Here is a 22,556-nt window from a genome sequence, read left to right as displayed (position 1 = left end):
ACTTCAACACAATACTGAATATACTAAAGTTATTAGTATAATAATAATGCATTTGTATGCCGTCTTTGGATCTACACATTCTAAGTTTGTGTGAACAAGAGGTAGAGCTGATGTTACCGAGTCCTGGTAGTTGGCATTGTAAGTACTTTATTCACATGTAACCAGAGAGGAGTGGTAACCAGGCATTTTTTGCATTAGAGTCGTAGAAATAAACAACATACAATGCTGCTCCATTGTGTTTGATCACGAGGCTCAGTTTCCCTATGCAAACCGAGTAATGGGCATTTTTATTAGCCACTGAATGACATTTTTCATCCAAAACTGTCCTGCAGTTACACTGTGCTAATGAATAGCATAGCATCGCTGCTTACCCTGGTCACAAACAATAATACAAATTAGGGCTGGCCCGAATAGTGGTTTCTGGCCTCTGAATATTCGGGCCCTATTAAAGACGAATATCCGAATATTTGTTCCGCCCCGTAACGTCGGCGGTGGCGGCGGCAGCTTGTGGCAGAGACGGGCGAATATTCGGATCCGTTCGTCTGGTCTCCTGTGTCCAAATTTTGCCTTCGTTTTGTCTTCAGTTAAACTGAAGAATTCCCAAACAGCGGAGGTCTTCAGCATTTTGTCTTGTGTTTATACAACGAAGCCACCCGGCCATTCGGGTGGTGGTAACAAACAAGAACGGAGGAGCCGAGATGAGCCGAACACGGCGGGATGAGCCGAAGTGGGCCAAAGGCGCAAGGAAGAGACGAGCTTCGAATATTTTCTTCTGTGGGGAGGAGGGGGTGATCACATAGACATATGTGTATATGTTTATGTGATCACACAACGGGATGAGCCGATATGAGCCGTAGCAAACGAATATTCGGATATTCGGGATATTCGGGTCCAGCCCTAATACAAATAATGACTTTAAATGCTGTAAAGTTGCCAGATTTGCATGATAAATAAAAACATTCTCAATTTTTTTTACTTAATGTTACTAGAACAAGCAAGCCGCTAAAATGTTTATTACATTTATGACTTAATTACCTTTTTGGACGTTTGTCTGTTTTATTGTTTGCAGTTTCGCACAGACTGTGAAACTTCTCCAAACAGGGCACACTGAAACGTCCAGATTACACACAGGCAGAATTCTCAAAGACTTACAGATTTTAGCAGCTAACTCGTCTGTCCCATGAGACTAGACAAAAGTGCAGTGAAAGCAGATTTCCTTCTCACTATGATCTCCAGAAAAAACTTTGATTTTTCCGGATCCCCCTCCCTGCTGAAGACAGCGCTGCCCTTCCCCATCGCCTCAAAATGCTGCCCAGCCTCGGTAATAACACCGACAGCCCATCACCTTTGATAACAGACTGACTCACTCTGCTCCTGCTGACTTGACGGCTGCCCTACAAAGAGGCAAAAAGACCATAACCGCTCGTTTTCACATCCACAGGATCTGATTTAAGTGTCTCTTCTGGGGCTATATTTAGGACGAGCGGCTGCAGAAGAAGCCGGGTTTGGATGTGGAAGACATAAAGCTTGGGTGACTGCAACAGCAGCTGCATCGTTTGTACTCAAGGACAAACATTTAAGCTTCTTCTGAGTGGGAAGAACACATCTGGATCACAATGCGGACAGCAAATCACACCCAGATTAGTGAACCTAAAACTCAATCTTGTGCTTCAATCGTAATCGACTCAAATGTACATGAGCAAGATTTGGACATTTTGTTCATTTGTCCATAGAAAATGCTACAGAAAACTGCAGGAAAAATGTGATTCTAATGTAAAAACTGCACTAAAAAGACTTCAAGATGCATCCAACCTTAGTAACCAACCAAAAAAGACAATGTGAATTAATGGCACACTATGCAAACCGTAGAATCTGGTACGTTGAGATAACAATCCCACTTCTGATGAGCTGATGCATCGAAAAGAGCTGCTTTTACTTCTGTTTTTTTAACTCTGTTTTGCTTCTTTTTGATCGTCCCGATTAGTTTCGCCTGCATCTTGTTCTTCATCTTCTCTGTGTGTACTTTACATAACGTCTTCCTTTGTTCTCCACCAGTTTGTTCTGTATTTCCTGTTCAGTCTCCTGTTTATTTCCACTAGTTTGTGGGGTTTTTTTCCATCTTGATTCATGTGAATATTCTGGATTTCGCTTCATTGGATCTGGTTTTCTTCTTGTCCCAACCAACCCACTTGCCGTGTCTGCACCTCCCTGTCAGATGAATCCTGGATATTGAGATTAACATGATCTTTGTTAAACAGTTTCTCTCTTTTTGCCACTTTCAGAGCAGTCATCGGAGTCGTCATGGCCTCCCTCACTAGTCTTTTTCTTGTTACTCCTTCAGAGGAGTCATAGGAGTCTTGCAAACCATTGCACTTAAACTCAGGAGAAGGCTGTTAGTTTCTTGATTCAAATTGAGAAGACTTTGTTATCTCATAAGGTAACATGTTGATTTTTCTCCCCCATCGATCCCGGTATGATTTCAGCTGACCAAGATTTTATTTGGTTCACTGCAGCCAAAATAAAGAGGATTCTTAAATGACATCTGACACTAATTATCTGACAGATGTAAGATGAAAACTGCTGCTGTTTATTTGAAAGTTTTGACCATGGATTCGTGTTTTTGAATTTATGTTGACTAGACTAGGAAGCCGACTTCTATGCAGGACGGCTTCATTATTCTACCTTCAAAGCCTAAAACAAACTACTAAAAGGTCTAACAACTTCCCCATTATTCTTTCCTCTTGGATCCAAACAGCCTAACAAGGGGAATGACATCATCTCGCTCTAGATCAGAATTGAAGTTGCTGCGTCTTTCCTTTGCAGGACAGATGTACAGTGGTCTTCTGAGTGACCGCGGTGAATAATGGAGGATCCGCAGTGCCGCCGTTCTCTGCACACACTTCATTTAAAATGGTAATTGGAACTTGTAAAGCGTTCAGTGACCTCCTGTACAGCAAAAACAACAGCACACAAAGAAAACTGTCCCTTTGGGTTCCAACAACCTTCAGAGGACAGGCTTGCTGCATGCACAATCATTCTTTCCATGTATTATACACTGAATAGTTTGTTCTCTTGAGCAAGTCCAGTAAAAAGCCCTAAAGGTTCATCAGTTTCTGACCTTCTACAGTACTCTGTTTAAAATGTTTACCTTTTTCTCCCTCCATCAGGCCACTGGAGTAAATATAAGAAGCCAAAATTATTTAAAATTTGGCTAAAATACATGAAAATGTCCAGAATAAATTAGAAAATGACTCGCAATTCAACCAAAAATTAAATTTTTCTGCAAAATGACTCAAATGTTTTCCAAAATTAATTGGAATTTGTCCAAAACTTGCAAAAATGACTCCAAGTATGTCCAAAATTAAACCAAAATTTGCTCCAAATGACTTAAATATTGCACCAAACAATTACACATTTGTTCAAAATTACACAAAATTCACACATTATGAATGACAATTTGCCAAAGTGATTTATATTTGAATAAAACTACTTAAGATCGGTCCCAAATTTTAAGTTAAGGTTGTTAAAAATGAATCGGAATTTGTCCAGACATTTCAAAAGTGACTCAAGGTGTGTGCAAAATTAATTAAAATCTGCCAAAATAAGAAAAATGGTCCAAAATGGTGCAAAAACTGTCGAAAATACATGAAAATGTCCAGAATAAATGTCCAAATTGACTCAGAATTTGTCCAAAAATGGATCAAAATATGCTAGAATTAATTTTTTTCTGCACAAAATGGCTCAAATGTTGCACAAAATGAATAAAAATTTGTCCAAAAATTGCAAAAAAATGGCTGAAAGTGTGTCCAAAATTATTCTAAAATTGTCTAGCATTAATTAAAATCTGTCAAAATGAGAAAAATGGTTCGAAATGACTCAAATGCTGTCTACAACTTGTTAAAAAATGGCTTAAAAAACATTTTGAAAATAGTTTAAAATCTATCCAATATGCATGAAAACGTCCAAAAATTACTCACAATTTGACCCAAAATTGCAAAAATTACTCAAAGTGTGTGAGATTACCATACAAAGACCAAACCAGTCTTAGAATAATGGGGGAGTCCAGACATTTGTCTTTGATCTGAATCTTTAGATAACAGACCAATGAGTCCTGCTCAGTTTAAAACCTCAGATAAATGGAAGATGGAGTGATGTTTGTGGCCTTTAGTATCCATCAGCTGCTCAGTGATTCATCCTGGCTGCTTGTAAAGCCAGGGAACAATCCCACAGTGACCATACTGTGTTAGTCAGGGGTTGTATTCAGGTTCAGTAAATACACCAGACCCAGCTGACCAGTGACACAGAATTAAAGCCTGCTCATGGGAGGCTGCAGCAGACAGATGTTATCAGTATTAACTGCCATCAGAGGGAAACCTCAAGGTGATGAACTCTGTGTTATCAGTGGCCCCATTTACACCTGTGGTCTTTATCTAGATACTATATCAGGATTACTGCATGTCCTCACCAGGTCGGTGCCAATAAAAGCTGGAATGTAACTCATCTTATCATGGAAATTAGTTAAAATATCCACCATCAGTTCAGGACCTGAAGCTCAACACTAATGGGTTCTGCAGCAAGACGAAGACTCAAAGCAAAGCCACCTCTGAGTGGCTCAAAAATCTAGACTAAGACCACAGATATAAATGGTTTGTCTTTGTATGGTAATTCCACACACTTTGACTAATTTTTGCAATTTTTGGTCAAATTTGGAGTAAGTTTTGGACATTTTCATGTATATTGGAGAGATTTTAAACCATTTCTAGACCATTTTTAAGCCATTTTTTTTTGACAAGTTGTAGACAGCAATTGAGTCATTTCGAACCATTGTTCTCATTTTGACAGATTTTAATTAATGCTAGACAATTTTAGAATAATTTTGGACACACTTTCAGCCATTTTTTTGCAATTTTCGGACAAATTTTTATTCATTTTGTGCAACATTTGAGTCATTTTGTGCAGAAAAAAATTAATTCTGGCATATTTCGTTCCAATTCGGACAAATTTTGAGTCATTTTGGACATTTATTCTGGGCATTTTCATGTATTTTCGACAAATTTTGGGACTATTTTAAAAATGTTTTTGCACCATTTTGGACCATTTTTCTTATTTTGACAGATTTTAATTAATTTTGGACACACCTTGAATCACTTTTGCGATCTCTGGACAAATTATGATTCATTTTTATCAGCCTTAACTTAAAATTTGGGACCGATTTTAAGTAGTTTTATTCAAATGTAAATCACTTTGGCATTTTTTTTAATATCTCTGTGTAATATTCAATAAATCTAAATATTAATTTGATGATCTGGAACATTTAAGTGTGAGAAATATGCAAAAATAGAAGGTTTCTGTAGGGGGGCAAATACTTTTGCATGACACTGAATGCATGAATGCAACACAAAGAAAGATCTAATGACATTCCGTACGGCTGAGTTGCAAATAGTAATTATTTTAATTGTAGATTCTTGGTTAACCAATTAGGTGTTTGGTCTATAAATGTCATAAAATGGTGAAAAAACATCAGACAGCTGACGTCTTGTTTTGTCCACAACCCACAAAGGAGGAAAGAAGCCAGAAAATATTTACATTTATGATGCAGCAATGGGAGATTTCACACTGTTTCCTTTCAAAATAAAATACTGAAACTGAGTTATCGATTATAAAAATAGTTCGCAAAATAATCTAATTCTCTTATATTTCTTTTTGAGGAGGGGGCAAATACATTTTCACAGCACTGTACGCCTTCCTTAACATCAGACTTTGGAGACGTGACCTGAATGATGTCGTCACACGGATGCAGTCGAATCAGATCATTTTAAAGCGCTTTAAGTAAAGAACGGTTATGATATTTTTGGAAGAACTGCGACAGACCGAGCTGATATCCACAGATAAGGAGGACGCTCGGCATCCAGCCTTCTCCCTCCTCCGGCAGCAGGAAGCAGCGCTTGGCCCAGTTTTTCAGAGCTCTACCTGCAGTCTCACACTCTGTCAGCTCACATTTCCCTGAGGAGGGCAGCAGGTTCACCACAGCGAGCGGTTCAACTCCCAGAGAGTACTGCACTTTAGACGTACAGACGTGAAACATAAAATCCCCCGTCCATTTATTAGCTGCAGGTGCATGCAGACGTTTGATGCTGACCTTTGCAGCCGCTTAGGCTGAGGATGGAGCAGAGACATTAAGAGCATGATGCAGCAGTTCAGGACCGGCTCTGCCCAAAAAGCTCCTCCTTAATGAATCCTGCAGCTTTGTCCATTAACCAGCCAGACAGTATTCATTAGTGGATTTCATTGATTGGTCGATAGAGCTTAGAAATGTTGGGTTTTCCATTTCACAAGCTATTTATTACCTCTGTGGAATAACACGCCATTTATTCCTCTGTACGTTACGCTTTATTCTCTTAAGAAAAGCATGTTTTACATCAATGCTTACACTGTTTCTAGGCATGTTTCTATTTTCAGGTCATATTTTTCTACTTATGTTATATTTTTGTTCATTTTCTGTACATTATATTTGAATGGGAGCAACTGCAACAGTAAAGTGTTTCTGATTCTGATTAGCAATTATACGTCAATAATTACACTAGCATTATGCTAGTGAGTAGATTTGTCATTTAATATATAAAAACTCAAAGTGTGTCCAAAATGATTCCAAATAGTCCATCAATGACTATAAAATTGTCCAAATTTTTTGGAAATCTGTCAAAATGAGACAAATGGTCCAAAATGACTTAAATGTGGTCTACAACCGCTCCAAAATAGCTCGAAAACCTGTCCAAAAATTATTTAAAATTTGTCCAAAATACACGAAAATGTCCAAAACAAACACGAATGTCCAAAATTATTCCAAAATTAGTCAGATTGTTCAAAATTACACACAATTGACCCAAAATAAACTACAATTTGTCAAAAAAAAGACTTACACTTGACTACAACAACCTAAAATTGGCTTTAAATGACATAAATGTTGTTGAAAATGAATCAGAATTTGTCCAAAAATGACTCAAAGTGTGTGTAAAGTTGTCCAAAATTAATAAAAACCTGTCAAAATGAGAAATATGGTCCAAAGCGGCTCAAAAGCCCTTCAAAAATTGTCTAAAAATGATAAAAAAATTTGTCCAAAAGGCATGAAAAAGTCCAGAATTAAAGAAAATGTCCAAAATGACTCAACTGTTGTCCAAAATCATTCCAAAATTTGACCCCAATAACTGCAGAATTGTTCAAAATTACACAAAATCTGCCCATCATAAGCCATAATTTGTCAAAATTAGAAATATTTGCCCAAATCAGCTGAAAAAATTGGTTCCAAGTGGCTTAAATGGTGTTTAAAATGAATCAGAAGTGACTAAAACGATGGTTCTATTTCTCACTGTGTCGCTCAGTGGTTGAAGGTTCTACTCCCTCTTTGGAGCCAGGCACTAATAGCCCAAATCCTTCTGCACATGCTCAGGTGTGCTTCTGTGTTTGGAGGTCAGAGGGTTGAAGCAGGGCTTTACACATGGACAGGTCTGGGGTTTGATTCCTGCAGAAATGTGGGACAAACTGGGAACTATTCCTGCTAAATATCAGCTCAAACCTGAGGCTGGGCTCTTCTTTCTGTCCTCCCTGCACTCTAAAAACGCCTAAATCATTCATAAAACCTTCAGCAGGACGTGTCTGTTCTGTGAATTAAACATTTAATTCCTTCTGCCTGCTCAGCTGGAGGAGGAGAGGCGGATTTAGGGAGGGGTCCGGCTCTTTGAAGCTACAATAACCTCCAACAGAAGCCGGCCGGCGTGGAAAAAGACGCTAAAATGTCCGAGAGAAGCGGAAAATACGTTTTATCTGCACATTAACACCCTTCACCCGCAGAATAAGACGCATTAGAAGAAAGAACAGGAGGTGTTTAGAGCTTTATTTAGGGGAAAAAAATATCGCTTTACCTCAGTTTGCATCTTCTCCTCCTCGCATCCCTCCATCAGCGCGGATGATGATGGAAAAGAAAAAAGAGTGATAAATAGAAATATTCTCACTTCTGTCTGTTCCAGCTGCGGGTAAATTAGATTTCAGAGAAGTATCAGCCACATGGAGCTGGTTTTCTAGCGGCACATGTCCGAATCCGAGCCCATTTTCTTTTTTTATTCCAAGCACATGGGATGGAGAGCAGCTCGGTGCTGCTGCTGCTGCTGCCGGCGGACAGGATCCTCCTCCTCCTCCTCCTCTTCCTCCTGACAGCATCATCTGGCTTCCTGGACCCCTCCTCCTCTTTCTCTTCTTCCTATTCTTCCTCTTCCGGTCCGCAGACCTCCTGCACTTTCAGGACCTCCCTTCTAGGACCCTTGAGGTATGGAGCATTGAGAGTGCCAAATTACAAAAATAAATTTGTAAAGGAAAAAGCAAATTAAAGTGGGAATACAAAGACGAATAAATCAAATAAAAAATACTGTTGCAATATAAGAAATATCAATCACAAAATGAATCCATATAAAAGGCAAATAAAAGTAGAAATTTTGATGTATGGAGTAGTAAGAGTGCCAAATTACAAAAATAAATCTATAAAAGAATAAGCAAATTAAAGTGGAAATATCAAGACAAATAAATAAAATAAAAAATAATAATGTTGCTATGTAAAGAAATATTAATTTAAAAATGAATCAAAAAAAGAAAAGGCTAATAAATGTAGAAATGTAAAGATGAATGGATAAAATAAAAAAGAAATTCTGCAAAAAATGTGCTTTTAAATAAAATATTAAATAAAAATGTATCAAAAAATGAATACATAAAAGAAAGGGAAAATAGAAGTAGAAATATAAAGACAAATAAATAAAAATATTTTTTAAATAAGAAGATATGTGCTTAGAAATAAAATAAAATAAAAAAAATGTAACACCCTGAGTCAGCTGGGATGAACTCCAGACCCCCACATGATCCTAAAGAGGATTAAGCTCTGTATAGATAATGGATGGAAGATAATGTAACATCATCCATCAGTTATCTATACAGCCCTTAATCTTCACTGGGGTCACGGGGAGCTGGAGTTCATCCCAGCTGACTTGGGGTGAAGGTTCATCTGGACAGATCAGTCTATCACAGAGCTACAGATAGAGACAAACAATCACATTCACACCTACAGATCATTAAGACTCACCAGTTAACCTCAGCATGTTTTGTGTGCTGGGAGGAAACCAGAGAACCTGGAGAAACCCACGCATGCACATGGAGAACATGCAAACTCCATGCAGAAAGATGGACACTAACCAGGGATCTTCTGCTGCAAGGTGACAATGCTCACCGCTGACCACTGTGCAGCCCGTAACACAACATAATGTAATATCTTCATAAGAAAGGACTCAAAAGGATTTTATGTGTTAAATTAGCTGTTAAAGCCTTTAATTTGCAAAGTTAATTTATTAAACTAGCTCTCCTGCGGTAAATGGACTCAAAGAAGAAACAGGAAGACTTTTTTTTTTTTTTTTTGCATTTTCTGTGCACCTTTAGATGCTCTGAATATGGTGGGCTTTAAGATTATGTGTATGGTCTGTGACACCCTTCAAACGGCCATAAATTAATGTTTATGTTTTGTGTGCATGATAGATTAAAGTATGTAGTGTTTTTGATGTGTTGTCCTACTGCGACATCTACTGGTGCTCCTGTGCAGCTACAGGACATTTTGAAAGTGTTTTAGTAGCGAGATATTTGTTTAACTGCCACCGATTTGTTTGGAATACGTGAGTGATGTTAATATTAGACATATAAAGACAGGTTTCTTTGACCTTAAATAAGTATAGTATATAAAAAGCTTTATGTCACACATTTACATTTTTTAACATTTGATTACTGAGGAATCACAGATTTTGATGAAAACTGTAAATGTGAAGCTTAAAATAATAATTGCCATTATCAGGTCTTAATAGCACTGAGCGGCTGAGATGAGGTCAGAATAAAATAATGCTGGGGTAAATAAGTTAAGATGAGATAGAAATTATGATGACTGAACGTATGAAATTCTATGTAACAGAAGTAACAATAAAAACTACATACATAGGTAAACGTAAGAAATTAATGAGTTAGACTGACCACCACGTGAAGAAATTTAAAATATATTTTTTTCTTATCTACATGTTCACATCACAGAAGCGACTAAAAAGATAAGAAGAAAAGCAGGCGTTTCCTTCACTTTTGACTTTATTTTAAATCTTGTTAGCCATAAACTGACACTCTCTCTTTTTTAAAATCTGGAAATGCAAGGGCAATGTGATTCTCTAGTTGTCAAAGAATGACTGTAAAGTTTCCCAAAACTAACTGAAATCTGTCAAATGAGAAAAATGGTCTAAAATGACTCAAATGTTGCCTACAACCTATCCAAAATGGCCCAAAAACTGCATAAATTGTCTTGAAATTATTTGAAATTTGTACAAAATACATGAAAATATCCAAAATAAGCAAGAATGTCCAAAATGTCTCACCATTTGTATCTAAATATAGCAGAATTACATTTTGTTTCTAACAAAATTATTCAAATGTTGTCCAAAATGAATCAGGATTTGTCCAAAAATTGAAAAATGTGTCCAAAATTATTCATATTGCTCAAAATAATTACAAAATTGCTCAAAATTACACAATTTCCCCCCAAAATAAATCACAATTTGCCAGAATGATTTATATTTGTCTAAAACTACTTAAAATTTGTTTAAAAAATGGCTCAAATGTTGTCCAAATTAATCACAAAATTATTTAAAATGACTTAAATATTGCCCAAAATAATCACACAATTGTTTAAAAAAAAATACAGAAAATTCACTTGTAAGAAATGAAAATTTGCTAAAAATGATTTATATTTGCCTAAAACAACTTAATGGCTGAAAGGTTGTTCAAACTGACAAAAAATATGTGAAGAAAATGACTCAACTATTGTCCAAAATTGTCAAAAACGTAGGTCTTGATGCCTCACAACAGACAAACTTTTTTTTTTAAAAAACAGTCTCGTCCTAATTAATACCCCAATAAATACCCCTATTACCCTCATAAATACCCCTATTACCTTCATAAATACCCCTAATACCCTAATAAATACCACTAATACCCTCATAAATACCCCTAACACCCTAATAAATACCCCTTTTAGTAAATCAAAATGACTAGTGCAGACAACAGTGATGACGTGTCACATGCCTCGGTGACCACGTGACCGCTGTGATCGTAAACACGGAAGTGAAGCAGCAGAGTCGGCGTTTCCTAGTCAGCGGTAGGTTTAACGTCTCAGCGCTGCGGTTCGTCGCTGCTCCGGTGTGTGAGTCGGTGTGTGAGCCTCCGGGATGGACAGGTGTGTAACGCTGACGGTGGTCGTGCTCGTCGCTGCGGTTTTATCTCCGGCGGACTGCAGCTCGTTCCGGAGAGTCAACAAAGCTCAGGTGAGAAGCAGCAGGGAGGATTTAATCACATAATTATGACAATTTAAATCACCTGCACAATTTTAGGCTTCAGTATTTACCACGGAGCCAATTCTATAAGTCAGCAGTAATAATTTAGGACATTTAAAACTACATAAGAAATTATTTTCAGTCGATTTGTGTTTAAATATACAGTTTTATTTATGGTGTGTGAATTTACCTCGGTTATTTAAATACTAAGAGTTAACACATACAAAATAATAGAACAGTGCCACTTTATTTCACTATAGCAGACTGGACTAGTAAAATTACAGCATAATAACCTGTAAATAACTACAACTCCACATGTTTCTCTTTGTTTTAGTGCAAAAAAAGAAAAGAAAACTAAGTGCAGTTTCAACAGTATTATGCCTCAGTTTATCAGTTACACATTCCAGCTTTTCAGATCAGAATGTGTCTGCAATAAATTTTACTTAAAAAGTTTTATATAAAAAATGATTTAAATATTGCCCCAAATAAGTACACAGTTGTTCAGAATTACACAAAATTCACTCCTAGAAAATCACAATTTGCCAAAAATGATTTATATTTGTCTAAAACAACTTGAAATTGATTTCATGTGGAATAAAGATTGTTCAAAATGAATCCGAATTTATCTAGAAATTAAAAAATTGACTCAAATTGTGTCCAACATTGTTCAAAAAGACATGAAATATTGCCCAAAATATTTACACAATTATTTAAAATTGCACAAAATTCACCCTTAGCAAACACAATTTGTGTGTGGTGTGTCTGATGGCATACAATGAATCATACCACAAAAGTTAGTACATTTTGAGAAACAAAATTTTAAAGAAAACCAGATTGCAGTTTAAAAGTTCTTCCTGTTTACCCTAAAAGTCAGCCACAGAGTTAGTAGTTTATTGACGTTTCATTCACATTATTTGTTGTCATGTTCCAAAATCTTCAAAATTTCTTGTACAAAATAATAAAATAATAGCTAAATGTTACATTATAATTTGATTTAAGTGGATTTTACTGTTCAATCTTCCCTTAATTCACATATTTCATTGTAACCAATTTATGAATAACTTATTTAATAACCTCCCAACAGCAGCACATTTTGTTTGTATTTTGTGTTTCCATCAATAAAGGGCCTAAAATTAATGATTAACTGAAATATCCATTGCTGCTCCTGCATCACATGATTAGAAACACTTACAGCAGCTTTTAATGCTTCATCAAACTTCAGCAACCTTTCAGTTTGATAAATATCTGGGCCAACGTCCTGCTGTGACCTGTGAAGAAAGAAAAACAGCTTTATCTCTGTTTACCAAATGTCACATGTGAGCAAACAGATCAGCTGATTAAAAAGGGAATGAGGCGGACAGAGAAGCGACTCTGTTTCTTATCTTTACAGATTTTGTATCTGTCATATAATAACAGATTGTATCTACTATGATTTTATCATAGAAAAACTATTATTAATTCCCCCTGCTGGACAAGACAGTAAGAAGACAATTAATTCAGAAAAAATAGATCAAATATTTGTTGCACAAGATCCCATTTTGGTCCACTCATATCTCATAAATGAACCAATAATATAACAGGTTACAGTGTTTACTTTTACATTTTAAAAAACAGCCATTAATGTTCAAGTATTAGGATATTACAATAAATGTTAATAATCTTTATATATAATTATTAACAAGCCATTCAAAGTGCTTCATTAACTTAAGAACAGGTGATAAACGTGTTTGAATCACTTAAAATCAGCTCGCAGGAGAACATAGTCTGATTGATTGGAAGAAAACTTGCATAGAGATATAAAAATAGCCAAGACGTCTGCGCTGTGATTGCTTGTTTCACTCGATCCGGACGAGCTCATTGGATCAGAGATGTGAAATATTTAAGGTGTGCAGGTAAATACTGATTTATTCTCTGCAGATTTTGGGTTTCGACTGGAAGAACTGCGGGCAGCCGGATGCTCCAGCTGTCCTGAAGAGTTTGAACTTGTCTCCGGACCCGATCGCCATCCCAGGAGACCTGACGGCCTCCGCATCTGGATCCACATCTGTAGAACTCGCCGCTCCTCTGGCTGTGAGTACATTTACAGTGAGGATGCTTTAAAAACAACAACGTTGACAGTTTGTTTTTGTCAAGTGACCGCATGTAAAGGTTCTTCCACAGTTCTTCTGAGTGTCGATTTAACCCCAAAGAGACTAATTAGGGCGTAGGATCCTACTGGAATACAAGGAATTATCTTTCGCCAAAAAGAATCGCATTTTTGAGGCCTAAACGTGCTCAGAAACACATCGGAGCTGGAAAATTTTTTTATATTTTATGGGATTTAAAGGCTCCATAGTGCCCCCTGCAGTATTACTACGGGCAGGACGTTTCACCTACATCTACCAAATGTGGTACATAGCATGTCAGGGCGCACAGAAATATGACAAAAAATAATAATAACATGCATAACTGAAATGGGAAGTTGGTGGAAATTGGTCCTCATATTCTGGGCTACTACAAAATTGTCTAAAATTAATTAAAATCAGCCGAAATGTCTCTGAGTTTGTCTAAGATGGATCTAAATATGTCAGAATTACCCTTTTTTCACCAGAAAATCACTCAAATATTGTCCAGAATGAATCAAAAGTTGTCCAAAAGTTACAAAAATGACTCAGTGTTTTAAAAAGAAATGTTCAAAATGACCAAAATAATTACACAGTTGTTCAAAATTGCATAACATTCACTCACAATAAAATTCTTTATATTTATATTAACAGCTTAAAACTGATTCCAAATGACTCAAAGTTTGTTCAAAATGAATCAGAATGTGTCCTGCAATTGCTAAAACAATTCAAAAAATTAAAAAAAAACCTAAATCCAACAGGAAGTCGGACATTTTGCTTTAAGTATGACATTATTTTGTTGTTTTTGTTCATTTTGAAGAGTTAAATCCTCATGGAGACCGCCAATTTGCCCAGTATATACAACAGGCCTTGATGATAAAAAGCTTTTCAAAACCTTCCACAAAAGTCAAAGGGCTCCATGGCGACCTCTTAAACTTTGACACTTCACCAGGAAACAGGAAGTGCTGTCTAACTAGCCTGTACATGCTCCAATCTGCCTCAAACGTTACATGTTTGATCAGAGTCCTGCTGCACATGACCTAATTTCTTTTCCCGGACAAGAGTCAAAGTCTGAAGACTTCGACATTCCAATAGTGAGTCATAGTCAGAGCTCCAACTGCTGGTAACACGAAGTTGTGCTCATTATTAGATTAGAATGCAATAAAAGATTGCTTGAAATATATAATGTGGAGAAATAAAAGTGTTCTGGAGTTTCTAAGGAGATATGAAAGTTGAAGGTTTGATGTGAACAGGAAACAGTAAGAGATGAGACGTACAGGTAGGAGTTGGTAAATCAGACCTCAGTTTAGGTTTTAGAGGTCTGCTCTATTTCACAGCTGTAAGCTACATAATATGTCTGAAATGGAAAATTGTTTTGACACAGGAATTGTCAGATTGTTGGTAAAAAAAAATGTGACAAACATTTAAAAAGCACCTGGAGTGGATCTAAAGTTGGTTTGGTTGCAATTATCTGCTCTACTATTGAAAGTATGAGGACTTAACAATGCTGGAAAAATGCATGTAACTTTTTCATTTAAATATTTTAAAGTTTTGTTACATAAAATAGCTGCTTCTGAGGCGGTGAGAAGCAGCTATTTTATGCTTTTTAAACTGAAAGTGAAGCCGATCACAGGGCCACTTCATAAATTCAGCCTCAGGGCTCTGCTCTACTTGAAATTAGTTTGATGTTGGCTGCACGTTTGGACTTGTTGTCCTGCTGCAGAATAAATCAGAAATGACTCCACAAACAGCATAAATTTAACACCTTCACCACATCTGTCACTGCTCTGAATGTGAGGACACATCTGCCGGTGTCACCCTGTGAAATCATTAAATTCTCACACTTGTCAGCTCTTTTCTTCCAGCGTTGCCACATTTGGCTGCTTGGTTTGTTTTTATTCTGTTATAAAACTAACCTTGATGCAACTACACGTCGCTTTAGCACACTTACACGAGACAGACAAAACACACGGGCCAAAAACGATGGACAGAAACACAAAAACACACAACAAACTGAGTCATTATTAAGGATTAAATGAGCATTAAAGCAGTTTTCTGCAATCACACCTGTGATTTTTGTGCCAATTTCCCATTTTAGTTATGTGTATGATTATTTTTTATTCTAGAAAAAGAATGCTGAATTCCTTGATGGTTGAGAAAAAAGAGATTATTAAATGTTTGCTCGTATTTTCCAAGCCAGCCATCGACGTTAATGAACTACAATTTTTATCCAGGAAGCTGCTCAAATGTCACCAACAGCAGAACAGCAAACAGCAAAATATTTCCTCTTTAACGCTTCGGTCGCTCAGTGAAGTCGCACTGCATGTCTGAAGTTGCTGCAGTTCAGTTTGTTCTTCTGTAAAGCAGCGTTACTCAGCGGTGTTGTGTAACGTTTCGTCTTCATGCAGTTCTTGTTGTTTGATGAGGCAGAAACCGGCGAGTCTAGATCTGCCGCTGGTCCTCATGTGAGCTCCATGTGAGCGGGTCGGACACATTAGGGTTTCCTTTCTCAGGGTTTACTGTCAAAAAGCAGCTAAAAAAACTGCAAATAAGCACTTTCTACACGAGTCTTGAAAAAGTCTCTTTGTCTCAAGATGTCGTTCATTCAACTGAGTTGTTTATTCGTTTTATTTTAAGTTCACACAACGCCTCTTTAGTTGTGTAAAGTTTGGGTTCATAGGTTCTTTACTCTGCTGCATTTCAGACAGAAATATTGGATTTTGTTACAGCCGGGTCTAAACTCCTCATAAACTAGCAGCTCTTACAGTTTTTGAGAAGACTGTGAACAAAATTACAAACAGCTACAGAAGCAAGGATGAGGGAGCTGTGCAGTAGCCGAATTTCAAACCCTACGAACAACCCAGGAGCATTTCAGAACAGCTCAGAATTCTAGAAACATTTTCCTGCAGCAGGTTCAGTCTTTTACATGCAAAACAGATGAAGAGCTTGTAGAAGATGCTGTACATTGATATTAAACTAATACATTGATGAGAAAGTACCTAAAATTAGCTACAAATGAGAAATTGAGTATCTTTTCTTAGAAGCAATGCAACAGCTTCTTGAGCCACTAACGGATTCAGCAGCGACAGCAGGTTTGGTTTGTTTTGAACTCAGCAGAAGGAGGTTTATGGGCTGTTTTTGGCTGTAAAGCTGCCGTCAGCAGACAGAACAAAGCTCAGCGCTCAGCAGGTTTCATGCATGCAGTGGTTTGATCACATGTGCAACAATAAAAACTGAAACTCCATCACGAACCCATTTGACCAATTTAATCATTTTGTTATAAGAATGCACACATTTAACCAGTAAAATGCTGCAGCCAGGAAGAAATCTGAACTTATTTTGAGCTTCCATGTTGGGTCATTTTCAGTGTTGGCAAAACGTGCTGAGGTTTTGGCTAGTAATTTTAAATAAAAATGGTTCATGCTAACTTTACACTCAAAACAGCACAGATCAGGGAAACAAGACGGGCTCCATTAGCTCTCAGAAAAACGTGAATTACTTTAAACCCAGTCTGACTGACAGAAAACACCAAAATTTCACAGCGAACATAACAGTTCCACATTGAAAAAAGTGAGTTAAACTTCTGCTGGAACTACCTGTTTCTCATCACTATGACCTGATAAGAGTATCAGTGTTGTCTGGTTATACAATCTCTTTCCTCACATGATTTCCTTAAAGCTCAGCTCCAAAGTTCCTCTTTTAAAACTCACTTTATTGCTTAATCACTGACCTGCTTATGTGTTTATTATTTTTGTCTCCATTCACTTTTATGTGCTTTAACGTGTTGCTGCTCCGTAGTTTTTACTCTTACTTCCTCCATATTTAATTAAGGACATGCTCCCTGAGTATTTAGTGTTTTATTAATGTCATTAACTTTGTCATATCATGACTTTTTTTGGTCCCATCAAAAATGCTGTAAGCTGACTTGGGATGATGATGTTCGGAGCAAAGAAAACGCCTGAAAACCTCCAAACTGTTCTGTCACCTCCTCTAAAAATAGCTCAAGCACTGACAGTGTGTTGGACCCTGTTGCAAGTAATTATTTTTCGTCCAAAACAGTCGCATTGTGGAAGCCCTAAACATGCTCAAAAATTAATGGAAATTTACACTCAAATTAGAAATGGTGAAAAAACTTCTATTTTATTGGACAAAATGACTTCATAGCTCCCCCTGCAACAATTGTAACATCTACTACAGACAGGACGTTTCACCTACATCTACCAAAGTTGGCAGTCATATGAAGCACATCAGGGCGAACAAAAAAGCCTCTTGGAGCCATACCCTAAATCTAACAGGAAGTCGGCCATTTTGATTTAACTGTGAGATTTTGGGGTTATTTTCTGATCATTCTCAGGGGTTACATCTTCATAGAGACCTCTAATTGGGCCAGTATATACAACAGGCTGCAAAACTCAAAGGGCATCGCCGTGGTGGCCTCCTGAACTTTCATGCTTCACCATGAAACAGGAAGTACTGTCAAACTGGACTCTACATGCTCCAGTCTGCCTGAACCTTTACATATTTGATCAGAGTCCTGCACTGATCACATCCATCTGCCAATATCCATTTACCATCATAGCGCCACCTGGTGTTTTAGACTTTAATGTGCTGTTAGTAGATAGTTGACCATATTCATCTCAGATATGGTGATGTAAGCCTTAAGACGTTGACGATCATTCATGGGGTAGATGGTGAGTTGTCGTCAAATGTGTTTGCGGCGGTGCAAATGTTTCAGTGTCTCGCCATGACAACTGAAGTGTTTATATCTCAACTGCACATGATCCAATCTGGCCTAATTTTCATTTGCTTGACAAGAGTCCAGGTGTGACATCGACATTCCAAAAGTGAGTCACAGTCATTGCTCCAGTTGTTGGTAACAGGAAGTTGTAGCCCTTATACTTGCACATACCATCACAAGAAACTTTGTGATATAATCCTTGAAACTGGTCAGGTATGTCTTAATACTTTGACATTTTGGTCACATCCCAGCATACACCACACCTCAACATGCGTGGATGTACGAGGACCCGTCCAACGCTGCTTGCAGCTTTAATTGGTTTTGAGCATCTTCTCTGACGTTCACCATCTTTATTTTGTCCAAAGCTTGCTCCAGTGTTGCAGGTTTTTCCATGAATATCTCACAGTTTTCTTCCTCCCTCAGGTGAATGTGACTATGGAGAAGGAGGTGGCCGGTTTCTGGGTGAAGATCCCCTGTGTGGAGGAGCTGGGCAGCTGCCACTATCAGGACGGCTGTGATATTCTCAACCAGCTGATCCCACCTGGTCAGGACTGTCCTGAACCGCTGCACACCTACGGCCTGCCCTGCCGCTGCCCCTTCAAAGCTGTGAGTCTTTATTACATTATCATTATATCTACATTAATGTGTACTTTGCTGTAATTCACTAACAGCATCTAAGTGTACAGCACTTGGCGTTACATTCTTTGTATGAAAAGTGCTCTATAAATAAAGTTTGATTGATTGAGGTTTTCTCTTGGAGAAATGTTGGTCGTTGGTCCACTCCTGAAGGTTCTCCACTGTTCCATGTTCCTCCATTTGTGGATAATGTCTCTCATTGTGGTTCTCTGGAGTCCCAGAGCCTCATAAATGGCTTTGTAACCCTCCAGACTGATGAATGTCAATGACTTGGTTCCTCATCTGTTCTTGAATCTCTTCAGAACGTGGCATCATGTGCTGCTTTTTGAGACCCTTTAACTGCTTCACAATGAAGACAGGTTCTATTTAGTGATGTTTAGATTCAACAAGCCTGGCAGTGATCATGTGAGTGTAGATGGAGAAACTGAACCCAACTGATGAATGAATTTGGCCATTTGTTAGATTGGTAGCTAAGGGGGCAATTACTTTCACATAGGGCAAGATGGGCTGGGCAGGATTTTTCCTTCAATGAATATAATCATCATCTAAAAACTGCATTTTGTGTTTTTTTTTGATTATCTTTGTCTTACTTTAAAATGAGTTTGATGATCTGAAACATTAAAATGTGATAAATATGCAAAAATAAGTGATTTTTGTATGGGGGCAAATACTTTTTCACAGCACTGTTGTGTTTGTTGGTTGGATGTAATTTTGTTAAAAGTTCTCGTAACTCAAAAATACGGATGCTAAGTGTTTCATAATCTTTCTCCTCAGTCATGACAAGTTCAGACTCCACACACACACACCATCTCTGGTGAATTTAAACAAGGAGAACGGTTCTAAAAGTGGATTCAAAACCTCAAGATCAGGCTTTGTTTTTTTTAGGCACATTCAGAATGCAACCAAACACAAGGTACTGGATTAGAACTTCTTTGTTTGTACCGTCCCAGACATACCAGGTGAAGATGGCTTCTCTAACATCAGCCCAGACTCCGAATGATTAAAGTTGTAGCTGTTTGATCCGATAAAGACTTTGGTTGTGGAGGATTTTGGAGACGATCTGTTCATACACATTATTAGGAACACCTGCTTTGATTTCATCAGACTATCTGAAAATGATGACACATGTTCTGGCTTTGTTCATCATTATCCACCTGCTGGAATCCACTTTAAATGCTGCTTAACTGCTTCTTTGCCGGTTGGTCATTAGATGCATATTAGCTGGAAATGTGCTCCCAGCTTACGGTAAAAACATCTTTTTGTCCCCTCTCAGGGCTCGTACTCGCTGCCTCAGTCGGACTTCTACCTGCCCCAGGTGGAGCTGCCCTACTGGCTGACTAACGGGAACTACCGGGTTCAGGGAGTCCTGGGCAGCGGCGGCAAAGAGATCGGCTGCCTCAAAGTGGCGCTCTCCATTCACTCCGACTGAGCCAACAGCTAAAGAAATCAACAGAGATGAAAGGTTTTTGTTGGTTTGCACACAAAGCTGATCTACGTTTGGGGAAATTGATGCAAACGTTGCACAGAGCAGTTTACTATTTCAGTATTTCATCTCACTTTTAAGCAGTTTTTCACCTCACTGGGAGAGAGATTTTGGGGGAAAATAACAAAAGATAGCAAACGTGTTCAATACAGGGTATTAGGATCACTTCTGTCTTCTCCAGTATTAGAAAAAATGCAATTTTTCTGATTAGAACCCATCAAAGCTGCAGTTTTCAGTTCTTATGCACCGTGACTGCTTTGTTTTGCCAAACAAGTCGTCACCGCTAAAGCGAGCGTTAAAATAATGAGGGAGAAAGATGTTTCGGAGCTGAAATGTCCTTTTGTAAAAGACTAAATTGTTGCACCTTTGTTTTGTTCTGTTCTAACAGAAAATCTGAGGAAAAAAATTTCCTTTTTCTCACAAAATCTCACATTTCTGTGAAAAAAAAGGCCAAATTTCCAAGTTTTCTTCATGAATCAAAGTGTCAAGTTATGCAGGTTTTCCGTTTAGTTTATTCCCACGATATGTTGCATCTCTTACACAAACTTGAGTTTTCATGAGTGGATATTTCATGTGGGGAAATAAATCTACAAGCAGCTAAAGCACAGAGGAGTCAGATCTCATCACCACAGCACGTTGCTTCATCTTTAGCTCTAGTTTCTACAAATTTACTGCGAATCCTCAACGAAACTGAACTGATATTAACAAAACTGAAACATCTAGAGAGAGATTTCTGTTAAAACAACATTTCTGTGTTTTCTTTTTGCTCTTAAAGTGACATAATTTCGCCCACAGAAGCATCACTGAAAGATTACCGAGACATTTTAGTTTTTATTTTGTACTTTTCCGAATCTTGAGGACTGAGAGACGTTTTCTTCGCAGCTCCAAATCGTTGACAAATCGATTGCATCCGTTTTTTTTTTATTGTTTCTTCTTTTACGAGAGCCAGTTTTATTATCACAAAAATTGAAACTATGGAGGCCTTATCTTAGAATTGGGAAATTAACTTGCTTTTTTAAAAAAAGAAGTAGATGTAAACATGACAGAGGTGCATTTTAATTTTTCTGTTCTTTCACAGCAATATGATGAAATAAATATCCTCTGAAACTGCAATAAACTTATCTTTGTATTGGAATTTAAGGCTTATTTTGCTGCAGCAACAGTAAAATTTGATAAATTTTAGGTGGAGCTTTTGGCTTTTTAGACTGCTTTGTTGTTTTTTTCTTGCAGTTTCTTCAAAAGGCTGGACAGTTTTTACTTTTCTAAGTCATTCATTGTTAGTTTTCAATACATTTAGTGATAAACAGCAAAAAAAAAAAAGTCACCGCAGAATTCTGCAAATTTACTGATAAACAACGAGGCTAAACTCAAGGCTGATGTGTTTTTATTTGTGTGTTTTCAATGCAAAGCTCCTGCAAACTGAAAATTTAAAAGGTATTAACAGTTCCAACAGTTTCGTCTTTGTACATGATGAAAAAAGCAGTTTAGCGTTAAATAATAATAGTAATAATAATGTTCGTCATACATTCTCTTGTTTGTTTTTAAATCTACTGCTGTAAGAAAAATGCTGTTTTATGTTTTTATCATTGCATGCGTCTTTTTTCACTGGGTAAAAGGTTTGTTGATTTCATTTTATTATAAGAACTGTTAGTAGCCTTCGTATGAGAAAATAATTAGAATTTTATTTCATCATTTTGTTTTGTTTATTGTTGCTAAGTGCCTGATTGTTACTTTAGGAGCAACAATGAAAATTCTTGATGAAACTTCAGGTAACGATTGAAAAATAGTTTGTTTTTTTACCATGATGATGATCACTGTCATGCTTCACACTGTGTTCCATTTTTAATAAACTTTGTGCCATTAGTTTTAGTTTGGAGTTGTTGTTTTTTTATATTGAAAACAGCTGCTTCAACACTTCACATTCTTAATTAATTTATATATTTGAAAGGGTACATTAAACAACATTTAAATGAACATAAATACATCTCGGATCGATAAAAAGGTTTGTTTTATTTAGCAACTCCTTTGTCTGTTCTTAATAGCACATATTAATAACAGCATATACAGTTAAATGAAGCACAGTAGGTTCAAATATATTCAGAATATAATCAAGTTAAAAGTGGAAGAATACATCAGTGCCAGCGTTGTCCTTCAGCGTTGATTGCCAACCACTGAATGAACTATTTAACACTAATTTAATC

At 37.2% G+C, this 22,556-nt stretch overlaps 2 protein-coding genes across 5 annotated transcripts in view; one reads left to right on the top strand and one right to left on the bottom strand.

Moving 5' to 3' along the window:
• Nucleotides 1-8,242, bottom strand: part of shtn3 (shootin 3) — a 45,073-nt gene extending 36,831 nt beyond the window's left edge. The window contains exon 1 of one of the 4 annotated variants that reach the window (XM_051954482.1): nucleotides 7,920-8,242. In XM_051954482.1, the coding sequence (XP_051810442.1) occupies nucleotides 7,920-7,955 (36 nt within the window). In that variant the 5' untranslated portion in view covers nucleotides 7,956-8,242. The remainder of the gene's footprint in view (nucleotides 1-7,919) is intronic. The other 3 variants (XM_051954481.1, XM_051954480.1, XM_051954479.1) reach the window with 3 other exon arrangements.
• Nucleotides 8,243-11,157: 2,915 nt separating this feature from the next.
• On the top strand, nucleotides 11,158-22,218 carry gm2a (ganglioside GM2 activator). The gene is made up of 4 exons (XM_022215624.2): nucleotides 11,158-11,387; nucleotides 13,314-13,466; nucleotides 18,660-18,842; nucleotides 20,146-22,218. Exons 1-4 carry the CDS (start codon nucleotides 11,292-11,294, stop codon nucleotides 20,299-20,301), a joined length of 588 nt encoding a protein of 195 aa, XP_022071316.1. The 5' UTR covers nucleotides 11,158-11,291; the 3' UTR covers nucleotides 20,302-22,218.
• Nucleotides 22,219-22,556: the final 338 nt, after the last annotated feature.

Source organism: Acanthochromis polyacanthus, chromosome 10 (genome assembly GCF_021347895.1).
Source record: "Acanthochromis polyacanthus isolate Apoly-LR-REF ecotype Palm Island chromosome 10, KAUST_Apoly_ChrSc, whole genome shotgun sequence".
Lineage (NCBI taxonomy): Eukaryota > Metazoa > Chordata > Actinopteri > Pomacentridae > Acanthochromis > Acanthochromis polyacanthus.
Note: the sequence above shows the minus strand (reverse complement) of the source record. Positions and strands in the feature narration are given on the sequence as shown.

What these genes read in the sequence shown, in the direction of transcription:
- gm2a (XM_022215624.2), top strand. Translation starts at nt 11,292, where the DNA reads ATGGACAGGTGTGTAACGCTGACGGTGGTCGTGCTCGTCGCTGCGGTT. An exon ending in AACTCGCCGCTCCTCTGGCT is followed by an intron (nt 13,467 to 18,659) that starts GTGAGTACATTT and finishes TTCCTCCCTCAG; the next exon opens with GTGAATGTGACTATGGAGAA. An exon ending in GCCGCTGCCCCTTCAAAGCT is followed by an intron (nt 18,843 to 20,145) that starts GTGAGTCTTTAT and finishes GTCCCCTCTCAG; the next exon opens with GGCTCGTACTCGCTGCCTCA.